Source organism: Bombina bombina, chromosome 12 (assembly GCF_027579735.1).
Source record: "Bombina bombina isolate aBomBom1 chromosome 12, aBomBom1.pri, whole genome shotgun sequence".
Lineage (NCBI taxonomy): Eukaryota > Metazoa > Chordata > Amphibia > Anura > Bombinatoridae > Bombina > Bombina bombina.
In genome coordinates this window covers 124941508-124955388 of record NC_069510.1, presented here as the reverse complement: position 1 = coordinate 124955388, position 13881 = coordinate 124941508, and the positions used below count along the sequence as shown (strand labels likewise).

General features: G+C 45.8%; 1 protein-coding gene across 1 annotated transcript in view; it reads left to right on the top strand.

The window, feature by feature from the left end:
* Positions 1-21: 21 nt before the first annotated feature.
* Positions 22-13881, top strand: part of NUP188 (nucleoporin 188) — a gene marked incomplete in the record, with an annotated part of 235410 nt that continues 221550 nt past the window's right edge. Inside the window, 1 exon segment of the mRNA XM_053696185.1 lies at positions 22-117. Coding sequence (XP_053552160.1) covers positions 80-117 — 38 coding nt within the window.

Here is a 13881-nt window from a genome sequence, read left to right as displayed (position 1 = left end):
TGTTTCCACGTGACCCGCTCCCGCGCGTCGCTTCTCTGTGGTCACGTGGCTGCGTTTGAACGTGAGATTCGGGAAAAATATGGCGGAGGCGGTGCCTTCTCCGGGCCTAAATGTCAGGTACTTACCGCTCAGGGTAACGCGAGTATACAATAGTAGCAGGTCACACACTTACCGGCACCGAGTGTACACTAGTAGCTTGTCACACATGCACTGTGCACAAGCAGCTTGTCACACATGCACTGTACACTAGTAGCTTGTCACACACACACGCACTGTACACTAGTAGCTTGTCACACACACACACTGTACACAAGCAGCTTGTCACACACACGCACTGTACACAAGCAGCTTGTCACACACACACACTGTACACAAGCAGCTTGTCACACACGCACTGTACACTAGTAGCTTGTCACACACACACGCACTGTACACTAGTAGCTTGTCACACACACACACTGTACACTAGTAGCTTGTCACACACGCACTGTACACTAGTAGCTTGTCACACAGACATGCACTGTACACTAGTAGCTTGTCACACACACGCACTGTACACTAGTAGCTTGTCACACACACATGCACTGTACACTAGTAGCTTGTCACACACACACTGTACACAAGCAGCTTGTCACACACACATGCACTGTACACTAGTAGCTTGTCACACACACACACTGTACACAAGCAGCTTGTCACACACACATGCACTGTACACTAGTAGCTTGTCACACACACACACTTTACACTAGTAGCTTGTCACACACACACTGTACACAAGCAGCTTGTCACACACACGCACTGTACACTAGCAGCTTGTCACACACACGCACTGTACACTAGCAGCTTGTCACACACACACACACACTGTACACAAGCAGCTTGTCACACACACACTGTACACAAGCAGCTTTTCACACACACATGCACTGTACACTAGTAGCTTGTCACACACACACTGTACACAAGCAGCTTGTCACACACACACACACACTGTACACAAGCAGCTTGTCACACACACACACAAGCAGCTTGTCACACACACACACACTGTACACAAGCAGCTTGTCACACACACACACAAGCAGCTTGTCACACACACACACTGTACACAAGCAGCTTGTCACACACACACACTGTACACAAGCAGCTTGTCACACACACACACTGTACACAAGCAGCTTGTCACACACACACACAAGCAGCTTGTCACACATACACACTGTACACAAGCAGCTTGTCACACACACAAGCAGCTTGTCACACACACACAAGCAGCTTGTCACACACACACACTGTACACAAGCAGCTTTTCACACACACATGCACTGTACACTAGTAGCTTGTCACACACACACACACTGTACACTAGTAGCTTGTCACACACACACACTGTACACAAGCAGCTTTTCACACACACATGCACTGTACACTAGTAGCTTGTCACACACACACACACACACACTGTACACAAGCAGCTTTTCACACACACATGCACTGTACACTAGTAGCTTGTCACACACACACACACACTGTACACAAGCAGTGTGGCAAACCTAGCCACTTCTGGACTATAACGTAAGAAAGGTTGTCTATAGGCTGTATATTGTGCTATGTAGATGTGACAGACCCTTCTGTCAGCACTGAAAGAGTTAACTGTGTTCAGCTTTAGCCTCAGCTATTGTGCACTGTCATTAATGTTATTGATAAACAGTCCATTGTTTAATTACCCTCAGAGAGCAAATGCTTAGGTGATAAGAAAAGCCAAATGTGTCTTGTGTTTAAATTGTTATCAGCTTAAGCAAGGTAAATCTATTGTATCATGTCAAGGGTGTGTTCCCTTCATCTAATGTACAACATTCTTTCAACCCCCCCCCCCCCGATCTGGGGGGGGTCAAACCGGCATAAATACTAGGCATAGCCTTTTAATAAATGTCATTCTGTTTTAAACCTGAAAACTGGCTGGGTTGTGAATTGCTGATTCCCTATGCAGGACATTGTTCCCTGGTGTTAACCCTTGGTATACTGTTGGTACCGTTACAATTGGTGGCAAGCGACGGAATGAACCTTATCGCCCAGAAGAGCAACTACACAAGCCAGTAACCTCAGGAAGAGGGGGATTACTACAATACTGACTAAGATGGAAGGAGTACCAGGGACCGAAGTGAATGGAGATGGATTATTCTAAGCTAAAGAGACAAACGTAAAAGGAACTGCTAGAAGCCAGGGGAAAGATAGGCAGCAGCAAACCCAAGGCTATATTAATTGCTGAGCTGATGGAGGGAGACAGAGCTCGCAGCGCTACGCCTCCAGCAGCCATGGAGGAGACCCTATACCAGAGGGAAATGAGGACCAGGCTGGAATTTTTACCCCAACCTGTACCACGGGATATGCTATCCGTGGTAATGGCAGATGTGCAGGAGTACGTGATGGCACACAGTCCGCGGAATGCATCCTCCCGAGCAGAATCCATTTTGGACGCACTCAGCAACCCAGTAAGACCCAAAATCCCATACCATGCATTTAAAATGTTTTGTGAGGAGAAGGATGAGATTGATGGGTATTTACAGGATTTTGAGAGACTGTGCGAGTTACATGATTTGGAGCAGTCCGTATGGGTGCCGGTGCTAGCAGGCAAGCTAGCCGGTAGGGCAGCGGAAGCGTATCGCGCTGTACCCAGGGAGGACAGCAAGGATTACGCTAAAGTGAAGAGAGCGATCTTGGAAAGATATGCCATTACCTCAGAGGCATACCGGCGCAAGTTTAGAGGCCTGCGCAAGCCAGAAAGAGATTCACATGCAGAGTGGGCCCACAAGCTGGATCAAGCATCTCAAGGGTGGATACAGGCCAGCCAAGCTACCACCATGGAAGAATTGCGACAACTGATGCTGTTGGAGCAATTCTTTAACGGCTTGTCCCCAGAAGCCCAAGAATGGGTGAGAGATCGAAAACCCCTCACCTTAACCGAAGCAGCCAGATTAGCAGACCAGCATTTTGATGCCAGGAGGCACCATGGACTACAGCCTAACAATGACGGGCTAATATACAATGCCACACCTGCAAGCAGTGGGGACATATGGCACGTGAGTGCACCCAAAATCGGAGCAGACAAGCTTGGAACCAGGTCAGACAGAACCTGGCCCCAAGGGCGGCTGCTCACCATTACCAAACGGAGCCAGCCGCTCATGAGGTGTTGAGCACCCAAGCCGAGGAACCCCTGGGAATTCTGCATGAGGTGATGTCGGTCCAGGGACTTCGGGATTCGGGAGCTACTTTAACCCTGATAGCTCCCCATTTGGTGCCGGATACAGCACCCACTGGCAGATCCGTGGCAGTACGAGGGGCAGGGGGAGCAGTATACCGATTGCCCACTGTTCGAGTGGAGTACAGACCCCCAGTCACCCCAGCAGCTGCCAGTTACCAACCCCCGGCGCACCGCTATACCACACGGCCTCCGGCCACGAACTACCCTCAGAGAGGCCGGTTCAATTCGCGGGGCTACTCACAACCTATTCGGTGCTTTGGATGTAAGCGACTAGGGCACAAAAGACCAGAGTGTCCCCTAAACACAGCAAATCAAGCACAGTCCTGGAGAAGACCCGCCGGCGGAATCCCACATAATCCTCAGCCTGCGGCCCGCTACGTAAAGGCGCCAGAATGCTGGGGCAGCCTACATGAAGCAGACCCCATGCAAGCTGCCCACCGGAATAACCGGCAGCGGGTTAAAGTGAATGGGAAGGAGGTCAGTGGTCTACGGGATACTGGTGCTACCATGACCTTGCTTCAAGAGAACTTGGTGTCTGAGAAACAGCACACTGGAGACACTATGGCTGTGAGGGTAGCAGGGGGCACTGTGTTCCGCCTACCTGTTGCCAGGGTACATTTGGATTGGGGAGTGGGCGCTAGACTTGTGAATGTGGGGGTCAAGAAGGACTTACCTGCTGATGTTCTCCTTGGAAATGACTTGGCCCCCCTTGTTTTTGCCTATGCTCCCATGGATCCCGCTGATGTTAACCCTGTGACTACCCAAGCCCAGTCCCTCCGGGAAGAGACGCTTCCATGTTTGGGGTGGGGGCAGTACTGAGCCAAGTTGGAGCAGATGGCGGAGAACACCCCGTAGCTTACTTGAGCCGAAAGTTGTTGCCCCGGACATCCCCAAGCCGATCCGTTGGGATCAGACTGTGTATGCCGGCTTGGTTCTGGGGGAGCATTGTGGCAAACCTAGCCACTTCTGGACTATAACGTAAGAAAGGTTGTCTATAGGCTGTATATTGTGCTATGTAGATGTGACAGACCCTTCTGTCAGCACTGAAAGAGTTAACTGTGTTCAGCTTTAGCCTCAGCTATTGTGCACTGTCATTAATGTTATTGATAAACAGTCCATTGTTTAATTACCCTCAGAGAGCAAATGCTTAGGTGATAAGAAAAGCCAAATGTGTCTTGTGTTTAAATTGTTATCAGCTTAAGCAAGGTAAATCTATTGTATCATGTCAAGGGTGTGTTCCCTTCATCTAATGTACAACATTCTTTCAACCCCCCCCCCCCCCGATCTGGGGGGGGGGGGTCAAACCGGCATAAATACTAGGCATAGCCTTTTAATAAATGTCATTCTGTTTTAAACCTGAAAACTGGCTGGGTTGTGAATTGCTGATTCCCTATGCAGGACATTGTTCCCTGGTGTTAACCCTTGGTATACTGTTGGTACCGTTACAAGCAGCTTGTCACACATGCACTGTACACTAGTAGCTTGTCACACACACACTGTACACAAGCAGCTTGTCACACACACATGCACTGTACACTAGTAGCTTGTCACACACACATGCACTGTACACAAGCAGCTTGTCACACACACATGCACTGTACACTAGTAGCTTGTCACACACACACGCACTGTACACTAGTAGCTTGTCACAGACACACACACACACTGTACACAAGCAGCTTGTCACACACACATGCACTGTACACTAGTAGCTTGTCGCACACACACACTGTACACAAGCAGCTTGTCACACACACATGCACTGTACACTAGTAGCTTGTCACACACACTGTACACAAGCAGCTTGTCACACACACACGCACTGTACACAAGCAGCTTGTCACACACACATGCACTGTACACAAGCAGCTTGTCACACACACACACACACTGTACACAAGCAGCTTGTCACACACACTGTACACTAGTAGCTTGTCACACACACACACACACTGTACACAAGCAGCTTGTCACACGCACTGTACACTAGTAGCTTGTCACACACACACTGTACACTAGTAGCTTGTCAGTCACACACACACACACTGTACACAAGCAGCTTGTCACACACACTGTACACAAGCAGCTTGTCACACACACATGCACTGTACACTAGTAGCTTGTCACACACACACACACTGTACACTATTAGCTTGTCACACACACTGTACACTATTAGCTTGTCACACACACTGTACACTAATAACTTGTCACACACACTGTACACTATTAGCTTGTCACACACACTGTACACTAATAACTTGTCACACACACTGTACACTATTAGCTTGTCACACACACACTGTACACTAGTAGCTTGTCACACACACACTGTACACTAGTAGCTTGTTACACACATACACTGTACACTAGTAGCTTGTCACACACACTGTACACTAGTAGCTTGTCACACACACACTGTACACTAGTAGCTTGTCACACACACTGTACACTAGTAGCTTGTCACACACACTGTACACTAGTAGCTTGTCACACACACTGTACACTAGTAGCTTGTCACACACACTGTACACTAGTAGCTTTTCACACACACTGTACACTAGTAGCTTGTCACACACACACACTGTACACTAGCAGCTTGTCACACACACACACTGTACACAAGCAGCTTTTCACACATACGCACTGTACACTAGTAGCTTGTCACACACACTGTACACTAGTAGCTTGTCACACACACTGTACACTAGTAGCTTGTCACACATACACTGTACACTATTAGCTTGTCACACACACTGTACACTATTAGCTTGTCACACACACACACTGTACACTATTAGCTTGTCACACACACTGTACACTAGTAGCTTGTCACACACACTGTACACTATTAGCTTGTCACACACACTGTACACTAGTAGCTTGTCACACACACTGTACACTAGTAGCTTGTCACACACACTGTACACTAGTAGCTTGTCACACACACTGTACACTAGTAGCTTGTCACACACACTGTACACTAGTAGCTTGTCACACACACTGTACACTATTAGCTTGTCACACACACACTGTACACTATTAGCTTGTCACACACACACTGTACACTAGTAGCTTGTCACACACACTGTACACTATTAGCTTGTCACACACACTGTACACTATTAGCTTGTCACACACGCACTGTACACTAGCAGATTGTCACACACACACTGTACACTAGTAGCTTGTCACACACATACACTGTACACTAGTAGCTTGTCACACACACACTGTACACTAGTAGCTTGTCACACACACTGTACACTAGTAGCTTGTCACACACACACACTGTACACTAGTAGCTTGTCACACACGCACTGTACACTAGTAGCTTTTCACACACACGCACTGTACACTAGTAGCTTGTCACACACGCACTGTACACTAGTAGCTTGTCACACACACGCACTGTACACTAGTAGCTTGTCACACACACGCACTGTACACTAGTAGCTTGTCACACACACGCACTGTACACTAGTAGCTTGTCACACACACGCACTGTACACTAGTAGCTTGTCACACACACGCACTGTACACTAGTAGCTTGTCACACACACGCACTGTACACTAGTAGCTTGTCACACACACGCACTGTACACTAGTAGCTTGTCACACACACGCACTGTACACTAGTAGCTTGTCACACACACGCACTGTACACTAGTAGCTTGTCACACACACGCACTGTACACTAGTAGCTTGTCACACACACACGCACTGTACACTAGTAGCTTGTCACAGACACACACACGCACTGTACACTAGTAGCTTGTCACAGACACACACACGCACTGTACACAAGCAGCTTGTCACACACACATGCACTGTACACTAGTAGCTTGTCGCACACACACACTGTACACAAGCAGCTTGTCACACACACACACACTGTACACAAACAGCTTGTCACACACACATGCACTGTACACTAGTAGCTTGTCACACACACTGTACACAAGCAGCTTGTCACACACACACACGCACTGTACACAAGCAGCTTGTCACACACACACACGCACTGTACACAAGCAGCTTGTCACACACACACATGCACTGTACACAAGCAGCTTGTCACACACACACACACTGTACACAAGCAGCTTGTCACACACACTGTACACAAGCAGCTTGTCACACACACTGTACACTAGTAGCTTGTCACACACACACACACACACTGTACACAAGCAGCTTGTCACACGCACTGTACACTAGTAGCTTGTCACACACACACACTGTACACTAGTAGCTTGTCAGTCACACACACACACACACTGTACACAAGCAGCTTGTCACACACACACACTGTACACAAGCAGCTTGTCACACACACACGCACTGTACACTAGTAGCTTGTCACACACACACACACTGTACACAAGCAGCTTGTCACACACACTGTACACTATTAGCTTGTCACACACACTGTACACTAGTAGCTTGTCACACACACACTGTACACTAGTAGCTTGTCACACACACACTGTACACTAGTAGCTTGTCACACACACACTGTACACTAGTAGCTTGTCACACACACTGTACACTAATAGCTTTTCACACACACTGTACACCAGTAGCTTGTCACACACACTGTACACTAGTAGCTTGTCACACACACTGTACACTAGTAGCTTGTCACACACACTGTACACTAGTAGCTTGTCACACACACTGTACACCAGTAGCTTGTCACACACACTGTACACTAGTAGCTTGTCACACACACTGTACACCAGTAGCTTGTCACACACACTGTACACTAGTAGCTTGTCACACACACTGTACACTATTAGCTTGTCACACACACACTGTACACTATTAGCTTGTCACACACACACACTGTACACTATTAGCTTGTCACACACACACTGTACACTAGTAGCTTGTCACACACACTGTACACTATTAGCTTGTCACACACACTGTACACTATTAGCTTGTCACACACACACACACTGTACACTATTAGCTTGTCACACACACACACTGTACACTATTAGCTTGTCACACACACACACACACTGTACACTATTAGCTTGTCACACACACACACTGTACACTATTAGCTTGTTACACACATACACTGTACACTAGTAGCTTGTTACACACATACACTGTACACTAGTAGCTTGTCACACACGCACTGTACACTAGCAGATTGTCACACACACACGCACTGTACACTAGTAGCTTGTCACACACACACACACACTGTACACTAGTAGCTTGTCACACACATACACTGTACACTAGTAGCTTGTCACACACATACGCTGTACACTAGTAGCTTGTCACACACACTGTACACTAGTAGCTTGTCACACACACACACTGTACACTATTAGCTTGTCACACACACGCACTGTACACTAGTAGCTTGTCACACACACGCACTGTACACTAGTAGCTTGTCACACACACGCACTGTACACTAGTAGCTTGTCACACACACGCACTGTACACTAGTAGCTTGTCACACACACGCACTGTACACTAGTAGCTTTTCACACACATGCACTGTACACTAGTAGCTTGTCACACACACATGCACTGTACACTAGTAGCTTGTCACACACACATGCACTGTACACTAGTAGCTTGTCACACACACATGCACTGTACACTAGTAGCTTGTCACACACACATGCACTGTACACTAGTAGCTTGTCACACACACATTCACTGTACACTAGTAGCTTGTCACACACACATGCACTGTACACTAGTAGCTTGTCACACACACATGCACTGTACACTAGTAGCTTGTCACACACACATGCACTGTACACTAGTAGCTTGTCACACACACGCACTGTACACTAGTAGCTTGTCACACACACGCACTGTACACTAGTAGCTTGTCACACACATGCACTGTACACTAGTAGCTTGTCACACACATGCACTGTACACTAGTAGCTTGTCACACACATGCACTGTACACTAGTAGCGTCACACATGCACTGTACACTAGTAGCTTGTCACACACACATGCACTGTACACTAGTAGCTTGTCACACACACACACTGTACACAAGCAGCTTGTCACACACACACACTGTACACAAGCAGCTTGTCACACACACACACTGTACACAAGCAGCTTGTCACACACACACACAAGCAGCTTGTCACACATACACACTGTACACAAGCAGCTTGTCACACACACAAGCAGCTTGTCACACACACACAAGCAGCTTGTCACACACACACACTGTACACAAGCAGCTTTTCACACACACATGCACTGTACACTAGTAGCTTGTCACACACATGCACTGTACACTAGTAGCGTCACACATGCACTGTACACTAGTAGCTTGTCACACACACATGCACTGTACACTAGTAGCTTGTCACACACACATGCACTGTACACTAGTAGCTTGTCACACAGACATGCACTGTACACTAGTAGCTTGTCACACACACATGCACTGTACACTAGTAGCTTGTCACACACACATGCACTGTACACTAGTAGCTTGTCACACACACATGCACTGTACACTAGTAGCTTGTCACACACACATGCACTGTACACTAGCAGCTTGTCACACGCGCACATGCACGGTACACTGGTAGCTTGTAACAAAGACGTTCTGTCACTCAGTATATATATATATATATAGATACTGTGTACACACACACATTTATCGTGAATGTGATTTTAAACAGCGGCTAGTCGCCGCAGTTTTAAAACCGCGAGAGTATGCGATTTTTAGCCCCGTCCTATTTGACGTCACCTATGTTGTACAGGAGGGCCGCCGACTTGCCGTGCCCGCCTTGTGACATTGAGCCGACTTACCGGGGAGCGCTGTGGCTGATGCGGGTTACAGGGAGGGGGGCTGACTTACCGGGGAGCGCTGTGGCTGATGCGGGTTACAAGGAGGGGGGGCGACTTACCGGGGAGCGCTGTGGCTGATGCGGGTTACAGGGAGGGGGGCCGACTTACCGGGGAGCGCTGTGGCTGATGTGGGACGACTTACCGGGGAGCGCTGTGGCTGATGCGGGTTACAGGGAGGGGGGCTGACTTACCGGGGAGCGCCGTGGCTGACGCGGGTTACAAGGAGGGGGGCCGACTTACCGGGGAGCGCTGTGGCTGATGCGGGTTACATGGAGGGGGGCTGACTTACCGGGGAGCGCTGTGGCTGATGTGGGTTACAAGGAGGGGGCCGACTTACCGGGGAGCGCTGTGGCTGATGCGGGTTACAGGGAGGGGGGGCCGACTTACGGGGGAGCGCTGTGGCTGATTCTGGTTACAGGAGTGGGGTGCGCTGTTTCTGATGCGGGTTACAGGGAGAGGGCCGACTTACCTGGGAGCACTGTGGCTGATGCAGGTTACAGGGAGGGGGGTGCGCTGGGACTTATGTGGGTTGGGGGCTGATGGTGTTTACAGGCGGTGCTTATGATGTTAAAGGGGGTGCTTATTGGGGGATGTTACAGTGTTAGCTGATGGGGCTTATGTAGGTTGGAGGGGGGGTTACAGGGGGTGCTGACGTGAAAATCGCGATTAAATCACAATCGCAATTTTTTTTTCTGTCCCCATATTGCCCAGCCCTAATACATACATAGATACACACACACACATATATATATAGTATCTAGGGGGTACCAGACTATAGCGCTTGTAGAAAGGGAGTCACATAAAGGGGAGCACAGTTTTACTGATTTACAGCAAGGTGTAAAGAATGAACTTTTTTGTGGCTCACCTTTGAGTCTGAGAAGTCTGTGTAGTGTCTTTGCTTCTCCTCTGTAGAGTATGGTAGTATTTAGAAATCAGAGATGATTGGCATCTGTGTGGTGCCAGTTGAGGTCCGGCGAGACCGCAACTCTTCAGATCACTTGTGAAGCACAAGTGTATCCAACGCCATCCTAAGACAGGAAAGACCTGTGGAGGTTTAAAAAACACCTCACTTCTTCTACAAACCACACGGGAACCTTCAGGAATCGTTTTTTTCTTCAAGGTAAAAAACTGAAGTTTTTACTTTTTGCAAAAAAAGAGAAACCAACAGGGATCATCAAGGAATCCTCTATACTGTTTATGCAAGTTCAGGGCAACAACCACCACAGCCTTTTCGGGAAGGAAAATACCCCAAAATCTTGCATAAACCTTAAAGGGACACTGAACCCAAAGTTTTTTTCTTTCATGATTCAGATAGAGCATGCAATTTTAAGCAACTTTCTAATTTACTCCTATTATCAATTTTTCTTCGTTCTCTTGCTATCTTTATTTCAAAAATAAGGCATCTAAGCTTTTTTTTATTCAGTACTCTGGACAGTACTTTTTTATTGGTGGATGAGTTTATCCACCAATCAGCAAGGACAACCCAAGTTGTTCACCAAAAATGGGCCGGCATCTAAACTTACATTCTTGCATTTAAAATAAAGATACCAAGAGAATGAAGACAATTTGATAATAGGAGTAAATTAGAAAGTTACTTAAAATTTCATGCTCTATCTATCTGAAAGAAAAAAATTGGGTTCATTGTCCCTTTAAACTTAACACCATCCGGAGACAAAGATCTTCAAGGAATCCTCTACACTGTCTGTGCATAATCAAGGTGACAACCATCACAGCCTGTTTGGGAAGTTAAATACCCCAAATTTCTGCACAAAGTTTTTACTCAACAACACCAAGAGACTTTTAATTCACCAGCACAAACACCGGTTTGTTTTTGTGCTAAAATAAAGGAGATTTTATTTGCACTAATCACTGGCATTAGCTTTATTTATTTCATTAAAAGGCATCTACCATACCCCTGAGAGGGGAAGCCTGTTACTCAACCCTTTCTAACAAGGAGATTTTATTTCTTGAAAAGAAATACCCTAACTGGCACCACACAGATGCCAATCATCTCTGATTTCTAAATACTACCGTACTCTAGCAAAGACACTACACAGACTTCTCAGACTCAAAGGCAAAAAGGGGAGCCACAAAAAAGTTTTTTCTTTACACCTTGCTGTAAATCAGTACATTTGTGTTACACCTTAATACTGTGCTCCCCTTTATGTTACTCCCTTTCTACAAGCGCTATAGTCTGGTACCCCCTAGATACTATCCATATTTATTTGTTCCATTTTGATGATAGTGGAATCACCAGACTCAGCTGTTCAGAAACACATCAGGAGGAACTGCATATTTAAGCAATTGAAATTTTTGCATTAAAACACAGCGCAAGCCTAAACAATTTTATCTTTTTATATATATATATATATATATATACACACATACACATTCATACACACACATCTGGAACAAGCTGTTCACAAGTACAAAATCTTGCTCTTTTCTCTACCATTGAGTAGACTGTTGGTTGTATATGGGGGGGGGGGGGCTCTGTTTCCTTTACACCACTTAGTTTCTGTGTATCTGGGGCACCCTCCTAAAGCTGGAGTTACTTACAAACAAGTAATGGTGCAAAGAAAATACTCTAATAGTAACATTTTCTCATTGCTGTTAATGCTTCTTTATATTTTCTGTTTCTTTATAAATAATAAGTTTGTTGCAAATTGTGCTCTTTTAGTTCTTTGTCTGACCTCAAAGTAGAGTGGATGATCACTAGTCAGTAAGGTTTGATTTAAGTCGCTAGTCAGTAAGGTTTGATTTAAGTCGCTAGTCAGTAAGGTTTGATTTAAATCGCTAGTCAGTCAGGTTTGATTTAAATCGCTAGTCAGTCAGGTTTGATTTAAATCGCTAGTCAGTAAGGTTTGATTTAAATCACTAGTCAGTAAGGTTTGATTTAAATCACTAGTCAGTAAGGTTTGATTTAAATCGCTAGTCAGTAAGGTTTGATTTAAATCACTAGTCAGTCAGGTTTGATTTAAATCGCTAGTCAGTCAGGTTTGATTTAAATCGCTAGTCAGTCAGGTTTGATTTAAATCGCTAGTCAGTAAGGTTTGATTTAAATCACTAGTCAGTCAGGTTTGATTTAAATCGCTAGTCAGTAAGGTTTGATTTAAATCACTAGTCAGTCAGGTTTGATTTAAATCGCTAGTCAGTCAGGTTTGATTTAAATCGCTAGTCAGTAAGGTTTGATTTAAATCACTAGTCAGTCAGGTTTGATTTAAATCACTAGTCAGTCAGGTTTGATTTAAATCACTAGTCAGTCAGGTTTGATTTAAATCGCTAGTCAGTCAGGTTTGATTTAAATCACTAGTCAGTCAGGTTTGATTTAAGTCGCTAGTCAGTAAGGTTTGATTTAAATCACTAGTCAGTCAGGTTTGATTTAAATTGCTAGTCAGTAAGGTTTGATTTAAATCACTAGTCAGTCAGGTTTGATTTAAATCACTAGTCAGTCAGGTTTGATTTAAATTGCTAGTCAGTAAGGTTTGATTTAAGTCGCTAGTCAGTAAGGTTTGATTTAAGTCGCTAGTCAGTAAGGTTTGATTTAAGTCGCTAGTCAGTAAGGTTTGATTTAAATCGCTAGTCAGTAAGGTTTGATTTAAGTCGCTAGTCAGTAAGGTTTGATTTAAGTCGCTAGTCAGTAAGGTTTGATTTAAGTCGCTAGTCAGTAAGGTTTGATTTAAGTCGCTAGTCAGTAAGGTTTGATTTAAGTCGCTAGTCAGTAAGGTTTGATTTAAGTCGCTAGTCAGTAAGGTTT